This window comes from Lissotriton helveticus, chromosome 11 (genome assembly GCF_964261635.1).
Source record: "Lissotriton helveticus chromosome 11, aLisHel1.1, whole genome shotgun sequence".
Taxonomy (NCBI): domain Eukaryota; kingdom Metazoa; phylum Chordata; class Amphibia; order Caudata; family Salamandridae; genus Lissotriton; species Lissotriton helveticus.
In genome coordinates, this window is record NC_136072.1 from 376264325 (window position 1) to 376291668 (window position 27344).

Sequence of the window (27344 nt, forward strand, 5' to 3'; positions counted from 1 at the left end):
AACAGAGGCCACACAGAGGGGATAACATCTTCCTTCATTTACAGCTACAGAGAGTTACACCAAGCCTTCACTCAGTCAGCGGGCTTATCTGTTAGCCTTCCTGTTAGAAATGGGGTTCCTGGTTAGCTGATGCATACACACAAGCCAGGCAGGATCCGCCACACTAGTCAGGGTAAGTGAAGTATACTGTAATAGTTAACCTGTGCTCACCTTCTTGCTGCTTGGCACAGAGCAGTCAGACTAAACTAAAGAGTTAATGTGTAAAGTATTTGTGCAACACAAGACACAGTAATACAGTGAAATCATCACAAAAATATTCCAAACAGAGTTAGAAAAATAGTATTTCCTTTACTCTTTACAACCAGCTCAGAACAACACAAATCCCATGTAGGAATCTCAAGATATCCACTTTGCAAAGGTATAATGATAACCACCGTGTTTAAATAAAACATAATTAGGATATTTCACTGGCACAGATCCCAGGGTGGGATCGATAGACAAGTCTACTCAAACTTACCGCATGCCACTGGATCCAACTGGCACCTCAACTGAGGAATTTGGCAAGTCTGTCAGGACTTGTGCAATTTAAGGGATTTCAGCCACCCATGATAGCACACAAGTTGACTATAGGAACCTCACGGATCTCGGGTGCACACAGAACCTTTACCGGATGAGGTAGTCGGCCTCGACTTCAGGGCCCATGTTGGTTTCCTCTCGGCATCGCCGTTGTCCTGGTAACATGTGGGGAAAGGAAGGTGGGGCTATGGTGCAACACACTGCTCTTTAACCGGACTCTACTGGTGTAGGTGTTGCCCCAACAATGCTTAGGGAAAGGAATGCGGCGATCGTGAATGACAAACTGTTTCTTCGTCTGCGCTCCGCCACCACTCAGAAGGAAGAGAGGCTTCTGGGGTCCACGACACCCACAGCACAGAGCTCAACCGTAGAATGTGGCAAACACTGGTCTTGTTGCACTGAGCACCAAGCTCCTCTGGCAGTCCGTGTAGAAGTCACTTCCTTTGGCAGTATCAAGGTCCATTCTTTGCAGGGCTCATCTGCCAGACTAATGGATGGCAGAGTCCGGTAGCCGTGTATATGAAAATTAAGTCTTTGATGGCCCTGAGACTTTGTGAACACGGAGCCAGCCAACAAGCCCCTGGTGTTACTTAAGTTTGTTCCAGAGGTTGTAGAGTTCTTTTCACTGCCAAGACAAGAGCCAATAGACAGCTGGCCTACACAGCATAGTAAGCAGTGGGACAGTCCCTCCCACAGTACAGCAATCTGCAGGCAGCTGGTCAACACAGCAAAGCAGGTAGCAGAGTGGCAGTTCATCCAGCAGCACAGTTCCTCTTCCTGGCAGAGTCTCCTCAGGTCCTAAATTTGTGATCTAAATACATGGTGTCAGAGGTCCAGAACTTATACCCCTTTTTGCCTTTGAAGTAGGGGGACTTCAAAGAAAGGTCCCTGTAGAGCACAAGACCCTTCCCTGGCTCCAGACTCACTACAGGGGGGTATGCCGTGCTTTGTGTGGGAACAGTACCAAGCCCTTTCAGGTAGAAATTCAGCCCCTCCCACACATCTTGCTCAGGCAGACCCATCAACATGTAGATGACCACTCAAGCACACTTATCCTTCCTTTCTGTGTGTCTGCCTAGAGGGAATGCAGGAAACCAGCCAACGCCCAGCCCAGATGTGTATTCTAGAGACAGGCAGAATACACTAAAGGGTTTAAGTAAGAAAATATAGTCTTTCTAAAACTGGCATTTTCAGGCCTGCAATTTAAAAACCAACTCCCCTAAAAGATATGTTTTTAAATTGTGAGCCCAGAGAAACCAAATGTACTTTTGCTATCGCTCCCCAATTGAAAGTTACACTTGTAAAAAGTTATAAGGCGGCTCCAATGTCACCCTGTGTGGTACCAAGGCCTTGCCGTAGTAAAATACAAATTTAAGAGTATTTCACTACTAGGGCATGTAAAACTTAAAAATACACCTCTTACCTTTTAAGTTCACTACACTCTGCCCATGGGCTGTCCAGCATCAACTTTGGGATGGCCTATGTGTAACAAAAGGTAAGGTTTGGGCCTGGCAAGTAGGTATCCTTTCCAGATTGATGTTTTCATTTAAGACCGCACATACAGGCTCTGCAGATATGGTTAAAGGGCTACTTAGGTGGGTGTCATAATTAGTGCTGCAGGCCGGCTAGTAGCATTTGATTTATATGCCCTGGGCAGAGGCAGTGCACTTTACTAAGGGCTTATAAGTAAACTAAATATGGCAATCATGGATAAACCAATCGTCCTCAACATTTTAGATACCAAGCACATGTACTTTAGTACTGGCCAGCATTGGTAAAGCGCTCAGAGTCCAAAAGCCAGAAAAATCAAAGTCAGCCAAAGGGGGATGAGGTAGGCAAAATGTTTGGGGAGAACCTGCAGGAAGGGCCATTTCCAACACAATGCCCCCTCCAGTCTAAAGCCAAGGTAGAATAATCGATACCTTGATGGACTTTCCTGTTTAGGGCCGTAGAACATGGCAAAAAGTTTGGGGTGACCCTGCAGAAAGGGCCATTTCCAGCACTACCGACACACGCAAACATATCCGATGAGGTCACTGTACTGAATATTTTTTCTATTGTTTAGTAGAAGTATTTTGGTGTGAACCATCTTTGAAACTCAAATTAGGCCTCTTTTTTGGGGCAAAGGTTAGCTCAGTTAGCCAAGAAAAGAGTGTGTAGGGTGGGAGGTATTAATATAGAGAAGGCTGTATGGTATCACCAGAATTTTACAATATGTCATATTATTCACCCTTTCGATCAGTGTTGTTGCCGCTAATTTGCTGATTTGTATAATAGTTGTGATTCATATTGTATGGACAAATATATGATTTCTATTTGTAAAATAAACCTTTTAAATATATTCCTAGTTGTCTAGGGTGTGACTTTCCTTGATGAAAGAGTTTTAATGTTCCACTAACTATCCCTTTCATATCACGTCTCATGGTTACCTAAATTGCATCTCATTGAAAAAACGCTCAGTGGGTTGCGGGATGGTTATAGTCCATCTGGCTTTCTTTTTCGGATTGGCATATTGACTAAGTCTTTAGTGCCAGAGAGTCTAGACAGCCTATTACCGGCCTTTGTTCTGGAAAGAAAATCCATAAAATGTATCACTGTGTGAGAGGACAACATAACCTTGTGGCTTTCCCTATCGCTTATAGTCCTCTTCAGTTTGAGTAGTGATGAATTCTCTTTCAAGCCCAACTGTCTTTCAGATCCATGTCTTCCAGAGTTGTTTCCCAACCGCACTAACTTATGTCAAATGCTACTGCTTGCGGAATTGAAGTATAAAGAGATACCCCTTTGAGAATATTCTCTGTGTTCATCCACTAACAGACATTAAACGAATGATTAAAAATCATTCTGGGAGTCCCGAGACCAATGGACTCGAAGGTGATGAAGAAGAGACTTGAGATGAAGTACCACTAGTGCCTTTGCTGCCAATAACGCCTGCACTGAAGTACCACTAGTGCCGTCCCAGCCAGTAACTCCTGCAATGTAAAAAGCATTCTGGGAGGGGCCTGCTGACAAGATAGAAGGTCTCTTAAAGTATTTTGAATATTCTGAGATCTTGACTCTGGTAAGAAACTTGAACCTATTTTGTGTTAAACAGGATTCTGATAAAGAGCATCACCTGCGATAGCACCAGATTTGACTTCTCAAGGTTCAAAACAAATCCCAGGACTGATGAAACATGTGGGTATTCAGTCTGTGCTTTAAAAAGAGTAGAAGAAAAAAAGAAAAAATAGGCAATCATTGATATAAGTCATTATTTAAATACCTTCCAAATGTAAAAGAGCCACCACCAGAGCCAATACCTTCGTAGACAGACTCGGGGACATTAGGGGGCCAAAGGGAAGAGCTTTGAACTGGAAATTATGTTCTCCCACAGCAAATCTCTGCCGGGATTGGCTTCTCTGAAGGATGGGACAATGAAAGCATGCATTCTGGAGTTCTAGGTTCAGCGGGTAATCTGCTTCTTCAGTCAAAGGGATCATCACTTCAAGAGTTGTAATCCTGAAGGAAATATTTTGGGCAAATTGTTTCAGCCAAGGTACGTCAAGGACTAGTTGATGAATTTCGCCTCATTTCAGGACCCAGAATAATATTGAAAACATCTCTTGCTTTCTTTGAGGCTCGGGGACTTCTATTAGTATTCATTTTGCCAGGAGATGTAAAATGCCTTTCATAAGACAGTTTCTCTTTAGATTGGTGTTTCGTGAAACATGGGATATGGATGTTCTCTTTACCATACAGAATAGCAGTCGTTTTACTGCTGTAAAAGTCCCTCTGTTTTTGATGAGATGCTTCAGTGTCTTGTGGAAATTATTATGTTGCCTCTATCACTTCCCCACTATGGTCATGACTTAGAAGGCTGGGCCTGGGGTCATTGCAATCAGAATTTCTCTGCCACTGCAGCCCCCGACCTCCTACTTGACCTCGGCCTCTAAAGGGATGATTTGTCTGCTGAGAGGACTGTGCCTGGTTCCTTTGTAGACACGATTTAAGGTCGGTCCCACAAAACGCTTGATCTGTGAAAGGAAGATGGTGAGTTAAAGATCCCTGCTGAGCATCGAGCTTCCACATTTTAGCTATAATACCGTGGTTGCCACCAAGGCAGGTGCTGCAGTTGATGAACACCATAAAGCATCAAACATTGTGTCTTACAAAAACATTGATAGTATTTCCACACACCCTAGAATTACTGTAGGGTGTACTCCTTCCTCCAGCTAGTCAAAAAAGGATTGAAAATCCTTTAATAAAGTTTGTGCTGAATAAGCCACATATGAACTAGCTTTCATGGTAAGGTTTGATATTGCATATGCACTCTTTTTAGACATGTCCACATTTATTGTCGCAGGGATCAGTTAAGAGGGAGTCTACTGAAAAAGAGGACACCTGCTGGAATGTACAGAATGTCCTTTAAAAATTTGATAAAACCTGCTTTAAAAATTTTTGTTCAAAAAATGAAGAAATCTGATTTTATCAATATCCTTCCACTAATTTCAAAATGATATACTTCATTACATTGTGAAAAGGGAGATAGTCATAACTCTGCACTTCGTACTGAGTAAAAAAAACATTCCGTCATGGAGCTTGTGAGGAAGGTTCAAAACCCAGCACCCTTTTTTAAAGTGAGCACCCTTAACATACTTTCCCTTATCTTGGTCATCATCATTCGAACATTCCAACAATTGCTTCTCAGTAGCTGGTTCATTTTATGCTTCAAATAATGCTTCCTGAATCATACATTGTTAGTCATTCCATGGTAAAATAATAACATCCTGCTCATCATCTTCTTTCAAATTATGCCTCTTTTCTGTACAATTAGCGTGTTATATGCCCCATGCTTAGTGCAAGTATAACCCGTCATGCTAGAAGTAGTGGTTTCCAGTTTAGAGGGGTTTCTGTAGTAATAAAATCTCTTCTTACGGGTTTTCGTACACTGGAGACACTTTGGTAAGGGAAAGGTTTTGAGCCTCAGACCCAGAAAAAAGACTTTAGTTCTGATTTTAGTGTGCATGGTATTCTGTCTAGGGGAGGTGGCACACCTAATAGAATATACACTGTGACTGTGATAGGAAGGCTGGTTTTGGGAGAATGTCTTTGATTTCCACATGGGAACACAGTTTGACCGTCTCTGCATGTATTCCTTACTCCATTCAGAGTAAAGGAGCTTTAACCATAACACCATCATCGTTGTCTATTTACTTAAGCCATCACTACAGGTCTTTCTTTCTTGCCCTTTACCCAATACATTCATAGGAATTCACAGTGCTCAACAGACTCTGAAGTTTGGTTATATTACCCAAGGTTGACATACCCAGCACAGGGTTACTAAACCGACTGTCATATATAGTCTGTAAATATCGTTTAAAGCAAAGTGTACATAAGATATCCTGGAAAAATATGAATATAATATACCACAAAATGTGAAACAAAAATGTTCTAAATATATTAAGCAGCGTGTACACAGAGGTTAAAGAAGCCCATGGTTGTCTGATTTTGATTTCTAACGTGAGTGGTACCATATTATAGAGAGCCACTATTCTTTCATCATTGAAGGGCTCATGGGCATCCTAACTCCTAATCCAAAATAATTCCTATTGCAGAAGAACCCGAGTTTGTCTTCTATGAAATTATTGGAAAGGAGTTCCCCCAAAAATGTGTATTGCTCTATATTGTGCCCGTTTTTATTCAAGTTAAGTGGGACTAATAATTCTGTAGGCGTGTACCTGATGCTTCCTTTGTGCTTGTTAAGACGTAATGTAAATTTGCACTCCGTTTTGTTAACATATAGTGTGCCACAGGAACATTTAAAACAATTAATTTCTTAGACTTACAAGTGGAGAAATGTTTATTCATGCGTTACCCTTGATTAAGGCTACTGACTACAGGTGAGACAAGCATGTGTACTATTCTGTTTGTCCCCAGTTAATATATCTTTAAAAATTCGAGTCAGCTGATAAGCGCATAAGCTAATAGTATTTGGCTGATAAAATCTATTGAAATGTGTTTCTTCCTTCAGTACAGTGTGAGCAAGCAAGTCAGGTAGAGAAAAGCAAAGACTCAAATAGCGAAAGCACAGACACAGGAGCACCCAGATATGAGGAATTTTCCCGGCATGCTCTTTAACCCTTGTACCACTTAAAACGCGTCAGACGCGCTTTCAATCATTTTGCTGCTGTGTAAAAAACATTTAGTTCCCTGCCCTGGGTGAAGGAGAAAAAAGTGTGGAATAATAAAATCAATTTTTACCTCATCTCCTTTCAATATCTTGTGAAGAGCTAAGGCGCGTGCAGGCTGTGCGCTCTCTGAATGACAGGTTAAAGGGCTTCAATAAAGATTGCAAGTCCAGTATCTCAGGCGGAAATTGCATAAAAGTGGTTATTCCTCCAGGTCCTATTAATTTCTCCGTCCTGGCTGCTTAGAGGAGCCTCATAACCTAATGCCGCAGTCACAACCAGAAGTGGCTCTTTTCATTATCTCACTCAGCCTGTGCTGTTGAAAAGATCCTTAATCTGTTGTTTGCAGGAGTAATACTTTCGTCCTACATTCCTTGTGGGCCTCAAGGAAAGGAGGTGGTAATGGCAGGCCTTGTGTTAGAAGTGGTTCTTTCGGCGCGCTGTCAGATTTTAGAGTGGGTGAATATGGGACAGGGCTTGAGAGCACTCTGTGCCGTTCCTTCCAGTTTACTCTGGTCAATAGACCTTTTTAGTAGCCTGAGGAAAACGGGTTAACAAAAATTTAAATCTCTAAGTAAGTTTGGTCACTAAGACCACACAATAAAAGGTCTGTATCTCTCCAAGTCCAAAAGGAATCTGACTAACCCCATGGTCGGTCCACTAATTAAAATGCACAAAGAACATTTGAGAAATATGACCTCGTACATATCATAGTACTTTTCCATTCCTCAGAAATACATTTTGCGCTTGGACACTGCGCCCATATTCCAGTTTCTGCTTCCAAAGTGTCATTGGATTCCTCCCTTAGACTGATAGTACCAACTGGTATCACTCCCTTTGTTCTTCATTAAAATTATTTGACCTTGCCAGTTCTTGCTCACCTCACTATCTCAGAAATATAAAGTGTTTGTCACTAACCAATGAATGCCTTTGGTCTGAACCTGCAGAGGAGAAAACATGCAGAAAATAACTTTCACGTTACTATCAAATGTCTCAGCGGTAAGCTTAAGGCCCACAGTCACGTTAACTTGACAGTTTTTTTTAATGCATATTAGTTCTACAACCTACATATAATCCTATAAATTAAATTTGTATTGAAGGAATCAAACTATATTATACTGTACACTTATATGTGGCACAATAAACGAATACATGTATTATTAAACAGAAATCACTACTGGTCACAATTCATAAAGAAAGCATTGGACACACATATGACTCATTCTCACTAATCCCTGAAAAATGCACTGCATTAAATGAATTTTAGCACACCACCTTACAATCTAAACCTATAGAAGATTAATATCAGCAATCCAGATGTTCCAAAAAAAGGAAAAACGTGACTGTGCACACATACATACATACCAATAACACACAATAAATGCACTTTCTATACCTTTGGTGCACCATATCTCATTACTATTATTGTATCTCACAAGCACATCAGGCCAAATGTAAATATATATGTGGTCTAACGAAACGTAAAAGGATGGAGCCAAAATTATTCTACTCCAATACTTCTCTGATGGTGATCAAGCCATAACAGATTACAATCAGATCATCATCAGATTAGACCAATCAAAACCTAGTGGTCTTGAGCATCTTTCATCTAGACTCCTCTAGACGCTTCATATCAGCCTTACATCTTGCTCTGATCTTCTTCTAACTCCACATCTGCTCTCTTCCTCTTCACGCCGTGCACTCCCTGTCAGACGCGTGCATGCTGATATCCTTTAAAGATCAGGAATAGGAATATCGCACAAAGGGCAATTATCAAAAGAGGTTTCAGGATGGTGCCCATGATTCCACTTCCCAAGCTTCCAAACCATCTGCCTATCCAAACCAAATCCATTTCCTGGCTTCCCAAGCACCTGGTGCTTCCAATTCTTTCATATCCTTCATTAACTCAGATATATTCTTAATGTCAGTCTGTCAAGAATAACTTTATTTCGGTTCAGAGAACTATGAAAGTTTCACAATATAAAAATATTTACAATTCTTAAAACATCAGTGGAGAAAGATTAAAAATAACAATTCATAAAACTTCAGCAAAAAGAATTAAAAACATTATGTGACTTCCTTAAGAAAAAGACAGTTAGATTAATGAAATCATTATATGATAATCATATATAAATTTCACTCATAATGTTTTCTAATCATGATAGAGCCCCTTATGAACTTTGCTACCGTGATGTAAATATCAGAGGAGGCCAATGAGTGCAAATAATTAAAACCATCATTATATAACCAAGGACGAACATTCCCTAATAATGGGAGCAGAAATCTAGTACTCACCGACTTAGATAAAGTGCAAAATTATAGAAAGTGCATCATGCTTTTCCTAGAAGAATTATTACACAGGCAAGACATAAGCTTGTCTGTATCCTCCTTGACAAGAAACTGCCAAGAAAAACGGCACAGTGCGTAGCTGGAACCTAGTTAGGTAAAATCTAATCTGGGGATTTGTGAAAAAGGTTAGGTAAACTGTGAAGGGGCAGAAGGTAAGTGAAACACTACCATATCACCTCGCTGCTGACAATTACGCATGTTGCCCCTGGTGAAAAATGTCTCTTTAATAATGGCCTTAGCATTTGGAAGAATCCTTTCAGGGTTTTTAAAGCAGTATCCTAGGCCTATCTCTTGGTATTTGTCCCTCAGAAAGAAAGTAATGGCAGGGGATCTTTAGAGCATTATGTATGTTAAGGCAATTTTTAATAACATCTCTTTAAAACTCTAGGTCTTCTGAAATCCAAATCTTAGCCCATAAATACAAAGTGGCACAACCCATATGGTCTTCTATAAAGTCTTGGCTCAGTTTGGCATGGCAGAGTAAAGTGGCGGCACCTTTTGGTACCATCAGTAATCTTTTAATAAATATATTCTCAACTAGTTGGAGCTGTCGGCTTCTATTGTACCCCCAAACCCAGGTCCCATTTGTGGCAATAGGGAGGCATTTAGCTCTGTAAAGAGTTAATAATTCCGTCACCGGTTTATGCCCTAATTTACAACAAAACTGAAATGACGCATCCACAGCTCTGCTCATCTGCTGTGCTCTAGTGGTTAAAAGTGATTCCCACTTCATCTGATTATTAAATAGATTACCCAGATACGAAAAATTATTAACTTTTTCTACCTTCTTTCCCTGAACAATAAAAGTTTTTTTTTTTTGTTCTTTGGACCACATACCATTATGTAGGATTTAATAAAATTAACTTTTAAATCAAGAAATGTCATAAAATCAGTAAAAGCATCAGGGGATTTCTGAAAACTCATACCTATCCTTCCCAATAATACTGTATTGTCTGTGTATGAGAGTAGGGGAACAGATTTATTACCAATTTTGGGAAAATCAAGCACCCTATTTAATAAAAAAGCCTCCAGCCCATTTGTATAAATTAAAAACAGGAACGGGACTAAATACATCCTTGACGAACCCAATCCAGTTGAGATGATTGGGTGAGTTTTTTCCCCCTTACAGCCATACCATACTGTGTTTGTATGGAGCCTACAGAGAAGGGTTACTAGTGTTTTTTTGGCACCCATGTCTTCCATCATAGCTCAGAATGTGTCCTGAATAGCGGTATCAAAGGCACTAGATACGTCCATGAAGGCCAAATGAATAGAGCTTTTCATGGACCTCATGTATTTACTGACAATTAGGGACAAGTTAAAACATTGTTCAGTCATACCCAGCCCCCTTCTAAAACGCATATTGTGTGTTTGACAGGACCCCTTTGGTAGATGCCCACTCTTCTAACCTTGCGAGAAGGACCCTGCCCAATACCTTTGCTGTTGCATAAATCAGTGATATAGGCCTGCTACATGCCGGCTCACTTCCATCACCCTTTTTAGAAATGGAGACCACCATCGCCTCTTTCCATGACCCATGTAATGGACCAATAATAGCTGCTTAAAATTTTTTGTTAGTAGTGGTGCCCATAGATTGGGGATTTTCTTAAAAAGATCATCTGTGCTGGAGCTTTCAATTAAATGCCCTCTGCTAAAGCCACCTCTACCTCTTATTCTGTGATGGACAAATTAAGTTATGTGGATATGGTTAGGCAAGGGGTATTTCCCAAGAATCCTCCACAGTCATCCTATGTGACGGGTTAAAAATACTGGAAAAATGGGCTTCCCAAATTTCACCAAAGATCAATGAGTCCATCTGTCTCACATCTTCAGTGAACATCGGGCAATTAATAATTTCCCCATTTTTTTCGAGCCTTTAATAAAAAGCTGCCCTTTATAAATACCCCCATGCCATCTTCCTCAGTTCCATTTTCCTGCATTCAATCACCTTTCTGTATTTACTCCTCATGATTTTTATTAGCTTTCTGTCACGAGGAGTGGTGTGTAGGGCACTTTTATTCCCTTATGAGCTTTAGAGCATTCAGTGTTGAACCAACGCACTTCTGGGGATTGCTTTTGAGGGATATTCCTGACCAACCTCTGGGCAATGTTGGTACAGATCAGCTAAAAATCCCGTACTCTTTTGACCAGGGTAGAATCTAGCTCCAGGCACCCATCTATTAGATTGTAGCTCCTTAAGATGATGTCTTGCTCAAATTTTGATGGGTTTGCTGGTCCCATTTCAGTCTAATTCCTTTACATTAGGTTTGTACTGAATTGGAGGCCCCATCGTAGGTTGTATATTAAGAGAGACAATGAGAGGACAATGCCACTGGAGCAGTTTGGCTTGACCTTAAATTCCTCAACAAGAGAGGTAAAACTCTTTGTCATTAGCATAAGATCAATAGAACTGTCCATACTACCACCAACATTAATTGTACACTGCAAAGGGGAGTTTGGGGGATAATTATTTTAAAAAACGTAAGTCGTTTACTACCAAGATGGAATTTCTGGGTTCCCCCAGGGCAAAATGAATAAAATGAACGAAGGGCTGTCCCTCAGGGTCTTCCAGCCCACACATGTTGAGGACTGTATTTTCAGAGTGTGCAATCAAAATCTCCGATCCATAAAATGCACAATGGCTACCACTGCATGGAGGCTTGGGTGACTTCCGTGTGCAGGGACTCTATTACTTGGCAATTACTTTTGTCAAAGATATTATAGTACAAGTTCACCAATATTATTTTAATCTTGGCCAAACCAGGGATCACTTTTAATTGATGAGCATATACATTTGGCTTTTACAGAAGCATATTTTACGGCGCTAAGCACCACAAGTGGCCCCTCCTGATGAGGATGGGATTGCAGTGGCACAGAAAAAGCGATACCCATCTATGAAAATATCATCTGTGGACCAGGTTTCTTGTAAACATAAAAGGTCAAATCCTCCAATAAAGACCTACCAATCCTCGTTCCCCAATTTTGAATGGACTCTCGCAATATTCCACGATAACATTTTTAGTAGTGGTATCACCTTGTGGAACTTGCCCCAAATTTACATTAACAAATGCCTCAGAGATACCAGCAGAAGTAAACAAGATCACTTCTTCAGATACATCTCCCACCTCACAATTCATTTTCCGTTGGTCATTACTTTAAAAATCTGAACCCCCCTCCCACCTACTCTAAATGTATTTCTCCAGATCCTTACTTTCGTCTGGGATATAAGTACATCATTGCTGGACTTTTAATATCTAACAGACTTTGCCCTCCTTTGCAAGCAAAAGGTACAACACAAGTTGGGTTTGCAAAACCATAGACATTATCGCAATCATCTTAGTATTTACAAGAACTAGTACCAGTAGCCAATTTGTCCACAATTGTAGACAGCTTTCTAATTTTCAAATCATTCAGAATGACTCCCATAGATGGGAATATGGCACCAAAAATATCTCCTACTACCTCTGCTGCATTAATACCTTAATTAGTTCTGTATTTCTCTTCCCATATAGGATCATTAAAATGTTCCACATGATAAACCTTCGGGAAAACCATGCGAAGATAACAGGTACCATGCCATCCATGGGGCAATTTAAAATGCTAATTCTGTCCACAAATAAAAGAGATTCCAGGAATCACAGGATCCTGTCCCTCTAGGAAATGAGAATGTTTTCCTCTCGCTTCAGAAGTATGTTCATTTTTGCTCTCCCCTAGAAACAACGGATCTCTAGAACTTCAATCAACATATATACACAAACTCTCTTTGTTTCCAATGTAAAACTAAGGTGGGAACATTTCCATGTTCCTGATGTTCAATTTCTTCACTACTCCACTTGTAATTTTTAAGATTCTTATCAGTTTCAGTTTGAGACTTTAAGTCTCTCCATCTATCCTCCACCAAATTCAAAAATGTATTTTCCACATTTGACATCAAACAGGTCAAATTATGTATATGTGCGTATGCAGTGCGTAGTAACTTGAGGGATATCAGCCTGTATCCTGCACCTTTAAAATAAGGATTTTTATGTAAATGTTTGATAAAGGGAACTTGTGGGAGAACTGCATCATAATTTTAAAAATAATATTGAAAACTACCTTCTCCATAAAATATACTTAAGATAAGACTACAGGAAATACCATATGTCAGAGGGAGATGATGATAGGTAATTCCCACTGAAACAGAAGAGTGTCTCTGAGTATAGACATAACAACTTCTAGTATTCATCATGTCTATATACTCATAAAGCAATCTAAAATAAACTTGAGGTATAAGAAGAATGTGGGGTGGTAGGGTGAACAATAGACTTAAATTCCACTGAGTTATCTGTAGCTGCATATAGCTCTATTAACACTATAACTAATACCACAACAAAAGCCATTAATGTGCCTAGTATGATGTATCTAAGCCTATTAGTATTAAGATTGGTTTCCATTACTTTGTGGGAATCTAAACCTTGGGTGTAATGTAGCAGTTGCAGAGACTTCTCTGTCGGTTTCCACCTGTGCAAACAGCAAAACCAATGTTCAAACAATATGCAACAAGATATATGTACAGAAACCTTTGTGAGTCTTCCTTTGCCCTACTTCGTGCTCTTCTAAAGGACAACCTTAGACTCTTTTCATTTCTTTGGGCCTCTTCTTTTCTTCCCTGCAAAGTCTATGCAATGTATTTAATGTTAAACAGTTTTAGTTCACTCACTATTAGTCACAGTATGAATTGCTTCAGTTCATCAGCTAGCACAGGAAACTCATTTGCATCCAAAAAGGAAAATTCAGCCACATCTAAGATAGGATGTCTCAAGGCACTCAGTCTTGTCAACAAAGGAAGTTCAAAGGTAAAATCAAACTGGAGTTCACGTTCCTGAAGTTTCAATTGAAGTTTCACAGTAATCCCAAAATTCCCAGAACTTGTTCTCCTTGTCATTTGCAGGAAAGTAACTCCAGTCAGGGGATGAGCACCTCAGTGAGGGCACTCTGGCTCGTTTTAGCCTCCTGAGTGTTGTCTCTTCTTCTCCTTCACTCAGGTCTGAATGCTCTATATCCTCTGGAATTATTGAGAGATCACTTTCTCCTTGCTGTACTAGTCTCTCTCTCTCTCTCCTGCCTTCTCGGCCAACATTCTCCTGCTGCTCTTCATGGTTCTCTGGCACTAGGCTCTTTGTTAGGGTCAGAGTCTATCTCTGTTAGACCCACTGTATTAGCCTCTCCTTCACTAGTTTCGTCATCTCACTCTCTAGAACCCTCCTCAGGCCGATCAAGTGTTATTTCAGTTTTTGACTGTTCCCCTACGGCTTGACTAACCATCTTCTGTGATCTGTCAACCACCACTGGGTCTTCTGGGAGAGGTGCTGTTAGTTCATCAATGGACATGAAACCTTGCAAGTATGGGCAGCATTTATCCAATTGGGGAGACCTCCGCACTTCACATCAGTTGTAGTCATGAGTATGATTGGGAAACAACGTTTACAACGCTGTTGGTACATCGCGGTTCCCTTACAACGCGGTCAATACAACGTCCTTGTTGTTACCACGCGTACCATTACATCGCAAGTCATTTCAACGACTTGCTGTAGGGGGCGCGCTAGTGTTGGATTTATAATCAACACCTTCCCTGGTGTTGCACAAACTGGAATAGGAATCTATACTACTATTATAAAGTGAGAACTGGGAAACTTTGAGGCGGGTAAACTCGGGAATCACAGCGCCAATCCAAACACCCAATACATCATTGGAATTGTCAGGGTAAGCAGATGGACATAGGCTATATATAAAAAATATATATGTTATAAGGGCAAAGTAACTTTTTGGGAAAAGTAGTCCCTTCGAAGTAGCGCCAGCTAACGACGTGCGTGCTGACATCACGGGTCGGCGGCCAGGAGCGCGGGGAGGAGCGGCCAGGACCGCAGAAGCCGGAAGCAACACCCTGCGAGGGCCGGACCGATCACGCCATGCTCAGCGGGGCCCGTCGAGAGTTGGCAGAAATTTACAAAAAAAGTAAGAATCTCTTCACATGGAAAAGAATGTTGCGCAAATAGCAATGCAGCCCCAGAGAGGAACAGGAAGCGTGCTGCCTTTCCTTCTTCTGTCTTGGTGGGTGTCTGTTGATAGGCCTCTGCTATTCCCTATCGCCATGCGTGTCTGTGGGCGCTATCGCCATGCGTGTCTGTGGGCGCGGGGGCGGCAGCGCAGGATGACTCTTCCAATAACTGCAGAGTGAGGCCTGCCATGATGCCATCGATGCTGGCGGTGTTCCAGCGGTCCCACAACACATGGGCAAAGGAGGTGAAAGCAGGAAGTGAGCCGGCCACTGACTTCTTTAAATAGAAGGAAAAAACGCACCGACATGCCCAGGGGAGCGCGATGCTGGTGAGTACCTTTCACCGAGCAAAGCCTACTCGGACAACGTCGGGACGGGCTGCTAGTAGTAAATAATACTATTCCTAAATCCAGTGCACCCCCTACAGCAAGTCTTTGAAATGACTTGCGAGGTAATGGTTCACATTGAAATAACCCGGTTGTTGTAACGACCGCGTTGTAATGGAATGCGTGAAAAGCGCTTTCGTTGTACAGAGTCCTATTCGTATGACTTGGTAGGACCCTCACCAATGAGGCTCCAAGCACGAATTCTGTATGTGCTTCTTCACCACAACCCAGTCTCCAGGACTCAGGTCATGGCACTGCTCCAGGTATGGCAGGGCTGTAGCAGCTTCAACCTGATGAGACACAGAATGCACCACATCAGCCAATCCTTTGTAGTAATCTAGTATCAGATCATCAGTAATGTTTACAAGCAGATTTGCATGTACAGCTTGCAGTCTCGTTGCCCTTCCCATGATGATCTCATAGGGAGACCGTCCTGTCCTACGATCAGGTGTGCTGTGCAGACTTATCAATATCAATGGCAAAGCATCTTGCCATTTCAAAGATGTAGAAGCACACACTTTGGCAAGTCTTGATTTCAGCGTCCCATTGACCTTCTCCACCACACCTGAAGCCTCAGGTCAGTAACTACAATGCAGTCTCTGTTCAACCTGTAAGACAGCACACAGCATCCTCAGCACTTCATTATTGAAGTGCGTGCGTCGGTCCGATAGCAAGTAAGTTGGGAGGCCGAACCTTGGTTTCAACTCCCTCGACAACAGCTTTGCTATTGTGAGACTATCACACATCCCTATGGGCATTCTAAATGCAGCAGCCTCCTGGGATTTCACCTGCAGGGGTGCCTCCTGGGATTTCACCTGCATTACGTGAGACAGACTCCTGCTGCCTGTTGCCCTGCTACTTCGCCCGCTACTTTTCGCGACACCCGCTCTGCGGGTGCCGCTCATCTGATTCTCTGCCCCGTCCTCCCTGGTGTGAGCGGCTCCACAGTCGGTGGAGAGTAAGCGCGCTCCCAGGTTGAGGCCACAGGCGAGTGCACAGCGCGTGGAGCCTACCGGGGGACTGCGAGGACCAGCAGCCTCAGCTTCACACAGCTGGTGCCTCTTCCCCAGGCGGCCACGCCCCCAGCCTCCCTGCATAACATCGCCTGGGTTCATTGGCTGTGTGGGTGCCTCCTGGGATTTCACCTGCATTACGTGAGACAGACTCCTGCTGCCTGTTGCCCTGCTACTTCGCCCGCTACTTTTCGCGACACCCGCTCCGCGGGTGCCGCTCATCTGATTCTCTGCCCCGTCCTCCCTGGTGTGAGCGGCTCCACAGTCGGTGGAGAGTAAGCGCGCTCCCAGGTTGAGGCCACAGGCGAGTGCACAGCGCGTGGAGCCTACCGGGGGACTGCGAGGACCAGCAGCCTCAGCTTCACACAGCTGGTGCCTCTTCCCCCGGCGGCCACGCCCCCAACCTCCCTCTACTTTGCTGGCCCCAGCTCCACCACGACGCGGGACGCGCGTGGGACGGAGCACGGGGCGAAGACCGGGCAAAGAGCGGGCCGTTTGAGGCCGTTCGAGAACGTAAGGGTCCGGTCCGGGCCCTTCCTCTAAGCTCTTGCGGTCTTCAAATTACAGGTACTTACCATCTCCCTGAAGTTAGCTACGATCCACCTTTACCAACAAGAAACCTTCGCATATCCCACCTACAGAAAATGAATACGCGAGCAAGTAAGCAAAAGAAATCCAAAAAAAACACTGGAATAGGCGAAAAACTGCTAGGACCAATGGATGACTTTATCTCTAAAGCAAATACATTCATTGACCAAAGTATAAGCCTGATTGAGGGCAGAGTTTCTACTGAACTTGCAATTGCAAGGCGATCCTCAATGGGACTAATAGCAACTGCAAGAACCCCAGATACACAGCCTGTGTCAATACAAACACTAGTGCCCTCAAACAGACTTAGTCTTCCAAATAACGTAGATCTTTCGGCCTCCCAACTTTCAGTATCATTTTCAGAAAATGAGCTAGAGAAAACTCCAGTTATGTTTCCTGATAACACCCCGGAAGAAGTAAGGCAAGCCAGAGGGAGGAGGGAGGGAGCGATAAAGAAAAGGAAGGATAGGGAAAAACTAGATAACACCTCAAACACTAGAATGGGCGGCGACATAGAACTGACCGATACCATAAACCCGGAAGCATCATCCCATCACACTGCTGACCCATAAAATAATGTGATATCGATCCACTGCTCACCACGCAACCTCCGCGATAACATCACCTCAGAATCCCCCCCACCAGTAACAACGAGCAAGGAAAGAGAATCATCAAGGCTAATAAAGGAGATAGCTTCCCTCCTGGATTCCTTTATTCGCCCAATAGAGACCAGACTGCTTAATATAGAGGCTCAATTGATTAAAATTGCTAGTTGCCCCAAGACAATCCCTCTACAGGGACGCCAAAAGAAGGGACAAACATCTCGGCCATACTGTCGACACATAAAAAAACGGTAACCCCAGCTTGCCCACCGCCTAAACAGCAACTCACAGTAAAGGCCCCTATTCCACCAAAGGCTCCCCCTGCACAGAAACCCACGCCCAAGGTCCTTACTATTCCCCCGCAGACCAATATTACACTAAATACATCTAAAGTAAACACGCCAACCACAACTACACCGGCCCACAAAACTCCTGCCACCAAAAAGCCAAACTCTCCAAATAACAAAGGAGCTTTGAAAGGGACCAATGATAACAGGCACCCTCTAAACATGCCACCTGAGGCATGTCCTTATGTGGTAGTGATGACGGGGGTGCCCGAATTAACGGGAGAGGTGAAGGAACCCAATTGGTCGCTAAAAAATAAAGTACAGTATTGGCTGAACACACATCGACCTGCTCCGCCAACCTGGAAAACCACGATAACATCAGTGTGTAGGACCCCTTGGGTGGGGCATAGGAAGAAAAGCATTCGAGGAGACTGTATAGTGATCACTTTCGAAGATTCGAGTATAGCGGACTATATCTGTTCTTGGGAACAAAACAATACAACTGGAGGGATCGCTACAAGATCCCTCTCTTATTTCTACCCAAAAAGATATTACAATAACTACACAAATGAATCCGAAAACATCTGGCGAAAAGCAATCCCCAACCATGGGAATTAGATCTCGCTGGGCCTAAAATATCTCAGCGATATAGTGATCCGGACAATACTTGGTGGTCAATAAATCAGAATTATCAGCAACACGAGGGCCCGTGGCAAACGGTGGGACCACAAAATAGAGCTAGAAACTGGGATCAATGGGACAGACCGCTCTATCGACCATACAGATCCAATTATAGAGACATGCCATATGGGCAAAATTGGCAAGGTATACCGACTATGAACCGGTTTAACAGCCTGGAAATGGTCGATTGACCACGAGTTAAATCTCCGAATCCCATACATGCAATCGTGGTCACTTCAAATGACTCCTCTGCTCTATCAGAACCAAAAATGGCAGTTACAGAAAAGGAAATCTTTCAGCTCCTGGTGATCTTCTGGAACATTGCAGGTCTCCGATCAAAAATAGAGGATGGTTCCGCCGCCAGATTTCTGGAGGATGCTAAAATTATATGCTTACAAGAAACATGGGTCACGATGCCCATACATCTTGTGGGATATAAGACATATTCATCTCCTGCCCTTCCAAGCAGTTCGGGCAGATCTAGGGGGGGGCTGGCAATCTATATAGCGAACACAATAACAGACCTGAGTGTAGTAGAGGTAGATCCTTCTCCAAACTTTCAGTTGCTCATTCTCACAACAGGGAAAAAACATACCACTATATTAATCAACCTATACAATAATTTAGATGATGACAACTGCATAAATACCCTTCTTCTAATTCAAGAAAAAATCACTCATCATCGGCACTGTCATGAGAGAAAGGGCACCGTTCATATAATTTGGGGAGGGGATTTCAACCTACACCCCTGCATGAACAATCAGACCTGTGGAATGATGGACGAACATGAGAACCCTCTCGTCCACTTCCTCCATTCGCGAACGGGGTCAGCTATGAACGAGATCCTCTCAGAACTGGAACTTTTAATAATAAATCCTACTCAACCACAAGATAACCAATTAGAACCCACCTATCGAGGAAGAGGGCACGAGACCACAGTGGACTACATAATGATCACAGAAGGTCTAAGAGACCAAATCAGTAACGTTACAACTTTGGAAAACATTCTAAGTGACCACTCTGCTCTAAGTTTTAACCTACAGATGAAACAACCAAGATCCCTTATGGCAACAATAGCAAGCACCCTATCACAAAACAGGCTCGAATTAGGAAAAAACAACGGATACACTATAAAATGGGAAAAAGTGGACCCGAACAAGCTTACTAATACTTTGGTAAAGACCGCTTACAACAACATATTGATATGCCTGGATTCCCAATCAGATCCAAAGCTAATCTTGGAAAATTTCCAGTCGATATTAGAACAAGTAAAAACACTTCTGACCAGAGTACCCAAGCAAAACAAACCAAGTACCACAGGCTGGTTTAACCATGAATGTACTAAGGCACAGACCAACCTTAGAAAAGCACTTGGAAAACCAAACAGAGTCTCAATAGAGATCCAACAACTCCGACGAAACTATAACAACACTAGAAAGGCAAGGAAAAAGGAGCTGAAACTGTCCTTGTGGAACGCTCTGCACAAAAGTGCACTATCTAAAGATAGTCAGTCATTTTGGAGAATTGTTAAGTCACCTTTGTTATCGGACTCTAATACCCCACAAATCGATGTGGCTATCGATGAGGAAACCTGGGTGAACCACTTTTCAAAAATATTTCAACTATCATCTTTGACTGAAGAATGTAACTTTAATCTTTCACCCGTAGCATTTCCAATACCCATTGACTTCGAACTACAAGACGTCGAAATGGCACTGTCAATGAGCAAGAGCGGCAAAGCTCCCGGCCCCGACGGGGTCCCAGTGGATCTATTTAAACACCTTCCTGATCTCTGGGCATCAATACTCACAAGAGTTTGCACAGCTGCAGCGAATCTCGGTCTGCTGGAGTCATGGTCATGTTCCATCATGGTCCCTATCTTCAAAAAGGGGGACCGCCAGGATACGAAATGTTACCGTCCTATATCCCTGCTTGACTCCCTGGGTAAAGTAGTTGGTAGAGTTGTCCTAGAAAAACTTCAGCACTGGGCAAGAGACAAAGATATCCTTTCGGATCTCCAGATTGGATTTAGGGAAGGTTTTGGAACAGTTGAACAGGCCCTGAATTTAAGCATGTTGGTTTCGAAATACATCCACGCAAAGCCAGGGACAATTTACATGGTTTACGTGGATTTGTCCTCCGCGTTTGACTGCGTGTCGCACGCGAAGCTCTGGTCATTGCTGAGTACAATGGGGGTGGATCCTCCCCTCCTGGACTTCTTGAGGGAGCTATATGGCGAAGCCTCAGCTAGAGTGAGATACGGGACAAAAGGAGAGCTAACGGCCCCGTTTAGGGTAGAGCGAGGAGTAAGGCAAGGATGCGTCCTGGCCCCCTTCCTCTTCTCTCTGTATACCAACGGCCTTGAGGAGATTATGTTGAGGGGGGGGCAGGATCTCCCCAGACTGAAACATCGCCTGATCCCCGCTCTGCTCTATGCGGATGACGCAGTTATTCTAGCACGCACACCGATCGAGCTACAGAAATCCCTATCTAAGTATGCTGACTTCATGGGTGCTTTGGATTTACATATCAATGTAAAAAAAACATTTGTTATGGTAGCGGGAGGAAAACGAAAAGTCACTAAGAACATTTATTTAAAAGACCAAAAAATTGAAAAGACATCGCAATACCCATACTTAGGCATCATGATTGATGACAGCTTAAACTGGAAACCAGCTGTCGAGGCCAGGAGACACCTTTTTAAACGCGCAATTCTAGCACTGATGAACTTCTCAAACAAACTTGGAAAAAGACCATCAGTAGAACTGCTACAGATCTATGCTGCAAAATGCCAAGCCATCGCCCTATATGGGGCAGGGATTTGGGGACACACAGCTACTGGATCACTGCAAAAAGAAGAAAACATCTTCATGAGATTCCTGTTGTCCACACCAAAAGGCACTTCCATCTATGCCTCGCACATGGAACTGGGAATCCCATACATAGAAGACCTAATAAAGATCCAGCCACTTCTACTTTGGAGGCGCATGTGGCTGTCGAATGAGAATCTTCTGACCAAAAACATCCTGCAGGACTCTATGGAACTGGATCATGCACACAAAATAGTGTGGCTCTCCTATATCAGAAATTTCTTCCACGATGTAGGATTACAAAAGTATTATTTTACTCCAGAAAAGCTAAATGAAATATCCAAGAAAGATCTGAAACAAATCGCGCTGAGCCACCTAGAGTCCTTGAGACTGTCTTTGCTGACGACCAAAAAATCTGCGATACATGCGAATATGATACAGCATTCCCCGAAAATCCAGCTTTATCTGACATTGGAATTTTCAGCATATGAAAAAATGCTTTTAACAAGGTTCAGACTGAATCTTTTTTACAGACTAGTGACTTTTCCTGACAAAAACAATTGGAATTCTAACTTGGCCCCCTGTCCGTGTGACGATCTGTCCCAACAGTCTACTATCCACACAATCTTGTTTTGTAAATTTTTCCAAACCCACCGAAAAATTTGGATAACCCCGCTACTAAAAAGATGGGGCTACAGACAATGTCGCCCGGCCATGCTAGCACTACAGTTGCTTGAATCTGAATGTGTCTGTTATCATGTACTGAATTTTTTAAAGAGTATTATGAGGCATAGGAGCAACCTTTGACCGTCTTACTATCTACACAATTTGTAAACAATCTGATCATACGTTTTAAACAAATTGTATGTAATATCTGCTTTTTAATACTTGTGTATTTTTGTAGGTTTCGATAACTTTTATGGTTTTGCGCTGCTAAAAAACCGAATAAAGATTATTATTATTATTATTAAATGCAGCAGCATGTTTTCCATCCTGATGGAACTAAATTGGCTCCCATTGGTGGCCCCATCTTCTTCAAAGTCAGCTGTATCGGTTGCAAAGCCATAAAACTAGCACTTACACTTATTTAAGCTCAGCATCTCTGGTGGTTCTCAACACACCTATAGCCAGACCACCGTTAGACTGGAGACTTGAAGTATAAAAAGCAAAAAAACACAAAGCAGCAAGCCTTTCTCATGTATGCACTCAGGATCTGGAAGACCCTCCCTGTATCTATAAGGGCGACTTCAGTGTTGCTCCAGTTTAGGAAGGAGTTAAAGACATACCTCGTTATAGAGTACTGGATCACAATGCAGTAACAATCCAATAACCAGCTCCCTCTCCTATCACTCTTTGACAGTATGCTTGCCCCACTCATTTTTTGCCTAGTGATGCGCCCTGCAAATACCACATACTTACATGCATCCATCCATACATCCACCCTTACATTCATACATACATGTTGTACCTGGGTAACTTAGAATACAGCAAATCAATGTGGGCCCATAATCACCCCAACCTTTTTCTGCTTCCTTTATCTGGAAAGGAAGCTTTGGTCATTCAACTTTGTTATATGTAAAGAACACTGAAAAGGAGTTGTACTTTATAAAACATTTTAAAGAATTGCCGGCTTTCATATTCCAATCCTTGATCTCTATCACTGATTTAAAGATGGGTGCTGTTGATTGCGCATTTCATAGTCCACAGACAAAGGATAAATTGTTATGCATTTAAAACACCCCCTCGCCCCAATTTAGAGCTGGATGTGATGATCAATATTTATTCTTCATATTATCCCAAATTCTGCAAACAGTAGAATACATTGTAGATTCATTTTGGTATTTTAAATTTTGATATGGGTTCTTCTAGAGGGTTCATGCTGCATTCAGGCATTAACACAAAGCTTATACACAGAATCAATACTTGCTGGTTTGCGCATGCACCAAAGTACAACATTACAGGGATATGACATAGTAGAGGCTGAAGAGAAACAACAGGATTAATGAGCGCTAGGTGAGCTATCAGAGCCCATCAAATCTGCTATTTGCAGATGCAGGCTAAGGCTTGTTGAAGAGCCCTTTGCTCCAATTTTACTTAGTCTGAATCTTGGCTCGAGTTGTAAATGCGTGAGCTGCTGGTTGAAGGAGGGCTTAACATTCACAATACAGTACAATCCAAATAAAAACAACATAAGATACAGATCCTAAATATAAATGGAAGCAGTCTGGTACAAATTAACTGGTTGATCAGAAACTGATAATAAGCAAAACGCATACAAAATAATTAAGACAGACATGCCATCACACAATTTCTAAAGATTATAACAATCTTAATGTAGGAAATGCCTCAAAAGAACAGTCTTTGAAAAAAAAATCAAAGTTTGCAACCCACCTGCCAAAGTACCTCAGGGGCCTCAAAGGAGATTTGGCATCAGAGAGCCACCAAGCTGTAGATAGTCCTGTTACACTTAGACCAACTAACTGAAAGTTACTTGCCACTGCAGCACGCATGTCCCCCTAAGTGACTTCCATATACTGGAATAGTGCTGCACTTGGGTATAAAAACAGTGATCGCAGGACGGCCATGCCATCACTGTAGCGTAGAATTGTAGTTACTCATGTGCGTTGTGGAGATATGCTGTTGAAGCAGGGGTCAATTGCCGTACTTCACATAACCATTGCCCCACATACTGGATGCTTTATCCCAGCACAGGGGGTAGGACATTTAAAAATTAATCTGTTCTGGGACAGCATGTCTTCGGTGGCGGACCAGGGTGGAAGGGATTCCAATGCAAACGATGTCAGAGAAGCAACTCAAAGGGTGTTCCCTCTGACACTATTACTGATGGCACCAGGCTGGCTGCAATGATGTTCCTTGTGGTGGGTGCTCTGGGTCAACCATGATAAGACGTAAGCATTAAGATTGCGTTGCTGTCATTTGCAATGAACTCTGCCTGATCAAACTTGAAAACACTGTGCATAAATGAACAACTTTTCCCTTTTTGTACATGCAATGACCACCTTTTTTTTCTTTTCTATTTAGCTTGCCCGGCTGGCATGTTCAAAGCAAACCAAGGAATGGGGATTTGTGCTCAGTGCCCTCCTAACAGCCGTTCGACAGCTGAAGCCTCGCCCATCTGCGTCTGTCGAAATGGCTACTACCGCTCGGACTCGGACCCTCCAGAAGCTTCCTGTACGAGTAAGTATCCATGTTTTTACTCAAGTTTAAGGAAAACATTTTACATGAATTGTTACAGTAATTTGAATATTTCAGTGACACAATGCTTCAGAATAACAAAATCCCAAGAAAAATAAATTTCATATTTTATTGTAGGGTCTTTGTAGATCACTGCTCACTACCAATTGGAAGCCTCAGAGCACGTATTTTCAAACTAAGTCGAAAATTGATCAACTAAAGATTAATGAAAAGTTGGTAAAGTCTTGAGCGTCATTAGTTCAGCCTAGTCTTAGGCTTTTGACCAGTGAACCAGAATAATTCTTCCACACAGAATTTAGGCTCATCAATCTAACTTCTTTACTCGTTTCTTTCTCTCAAATTACAACAAATTACAACGTGTAGTAGAAACTTACCTTTATGAATGTATTGAATGAAAATATATGGTGCACAAAAAGGGAAGCAAGAGAGTTTTTGTGTGTCTGAAGGTCATGGTAGGTCAAAGAAAGGGGCTATTATTTTATGGTGAGTAAAGTCATTCTACATCTGAGGCACAGTGTTGCCTGTAAACTATGTCGAATTCAGTGTTTAGGGTAGGTAAGTTACCAACAAGTTTCAGAAGATAACCTTACATTTTGATTTTTTGGGGAACTTACGTGCCAATTGATTTTTTCTCTTTGCACACACATCCAAGAGAGCCTGTTGAAGCCTCTAACATGAACAAGGAAGGAATGTCTGTTGGGTTGCAGCGCAACACTGCTGATGCTGGTTTTGGGACTTATTAACTGCACTGGTAGCTCGGCTTAGCTGCCGGACAGGCTCAGCAATGGACACTTGCAAACTGTGGCTTCACATGACAGCAGCCTTTCTAGAGTCCCTCAGTCACCTAGTACATGCTCTCTCCTGTCTCCCAATGCAGGGAATGTCTTTTGCTGCCTGGTATCAATCAGACCGAATGTGGAAGGTGCATTAGTTGCAGTGAGGGTCACAAAACTTGAATAGATGCAGAGGAGACTGGTGGGAGGGTGCAAAGAACATGGGGCCTTGAAATAGGCTCGGTAGAGCTGTGTATGAGCGTGTAGAGACCCTAGAGAATTCACATAAATTGTTTACACTTTCAGGAACAATGACAAATACATACAATGAGCAACGTTTCAGGAAGTATTTTAACATAAATTAACAGTCTACCTTGAAACCTGTTTTCTTCTCCCAGGTGGATATGCAGTCCTCTTTCTGACAATAGAATTGATTTGTTCTCTTGAAATTCCTCCCATAAGCCCCAATTATTATCATTTTGTTTCTGGCATTCCTTTCCCTTGTACACCATCTCCTCAGCCTACATACACTACATTCAGAATTTCACGATGCCCATTCTGGCCACCATCAGTGCAATACAGCTAAATAGATGGTTTTAGATCTCGGTGGAGAGAAGGAGGCATTGCTTGATAGGGGGTTTGGCATCCGTTTTAAAGGTTTGCTGGATTTACGGTTTGGTCACTGGGAAGAATTTAACAGCTTTGATTTAGATTAATGCTTTTCCACCTGATTCATTGCAGACAACATGATTTTGTCAGTTTGGCTACAATGTTTCATTTGACAGCAGAGGGGTTGGGGTGTGTTGTAACACATGAATGCCTTAGATTTAAATGCAACAAAAATATGATTGAGCTCTAAATTATAAAAACGAAGTTTGTGAAGTTCAGAACACATTGTACCAGAAGCCAAGCAAGACCATAATGGAGGTTGATTCTCCATCATGAAAAAATCATGATTTAAATTTTCTGTTGCAAATAACTATATAAATGGTATTGAAGAAATAAACACAATGCTTAATTTGAGGCGGTGCTGTAAAGACACGGGTTAACCCAATAAGTCGCCGGGACCTGGGTGAATAGTTGATACAAACAAGGTGGTCCCAGATACTAAAGCGAATAGACCTTAACTGAGTAGCTTAAACGAATTCAAAGAGAAATTATAACAACATTGTTTTTATTCACAACGTGTATCGTAAAAAATTATTATTAAAATACATCCATAAAATAATCACATTTAATGCCCCTAAGAGATTGGATAAGGAAAGGTAGTGTTGGGATAGTGAGGGTACTAAATGGGTAATTGAAAAATGGTCACTATGACTTGGATAAGCCAGAAATAATAATTAATTAGCAAAATAAGAAGTAGAATTCATTGATAAATTAGAACAAACTCATGCCTCCAGAAAACAAAATCAACAAATGGTAATTCATGGAAGAGGCTGAAGTTGGAGGAAAAGTGTCGACCTTGCTAGAGAGTCTTCATCAGGACAAGGGCACACGAAGGGGCAGTGGATCTGGTCTTGGGAAGTGTAATCAGAGGTAGAGCAGGAATCGGTCAATGGATCAGGAACCTGAATTAATTATAGAGCAGTGGAATATGGGAAGGCGAAGTTATTTTATGTGATATCTCTCTTCAAGGGTGTGGTGGGAATTGTTCTGTCACATTCGAAGCGTTATATACTAAAGGTGGAATAAGGATTGAGGGTAATAGCAACCGTCGAAGACGTCCGGTTTCACGAATTACCATCTGTTGATTTTGTTTTCTGGAGGCATGAGTTTGTTCTAATTTATCAATGAATTGTACTTCTTATTTTGCTAATTAATTATTATTTCTGGCTTATCCAGGTCATAGTGACCAT

The 27344-nt window shown here is 42.2% G+C and overlaps 1 protein-coding gene across 1 annotated transcript in view; it reads left to right on the plus strand.

The window, feature by feature from the left end:
* Nucleotides 1–27344, plus strand: part of EPHB1 (EPH receptor B1) — a 956362-nt gene that overhangs the window by 635400 nt on the left and 293618 nt on the right. The window contains exon 4 of the mRNA XM_078665818.1: nt 24539–24694. Within this exon, the coding sequence (XP_078521944.1) occupies nt 24539–24694 (156 nt within the window). The remainder of the gene's footprint in view (nt 1–24538; nt 24695–27344) is intronic.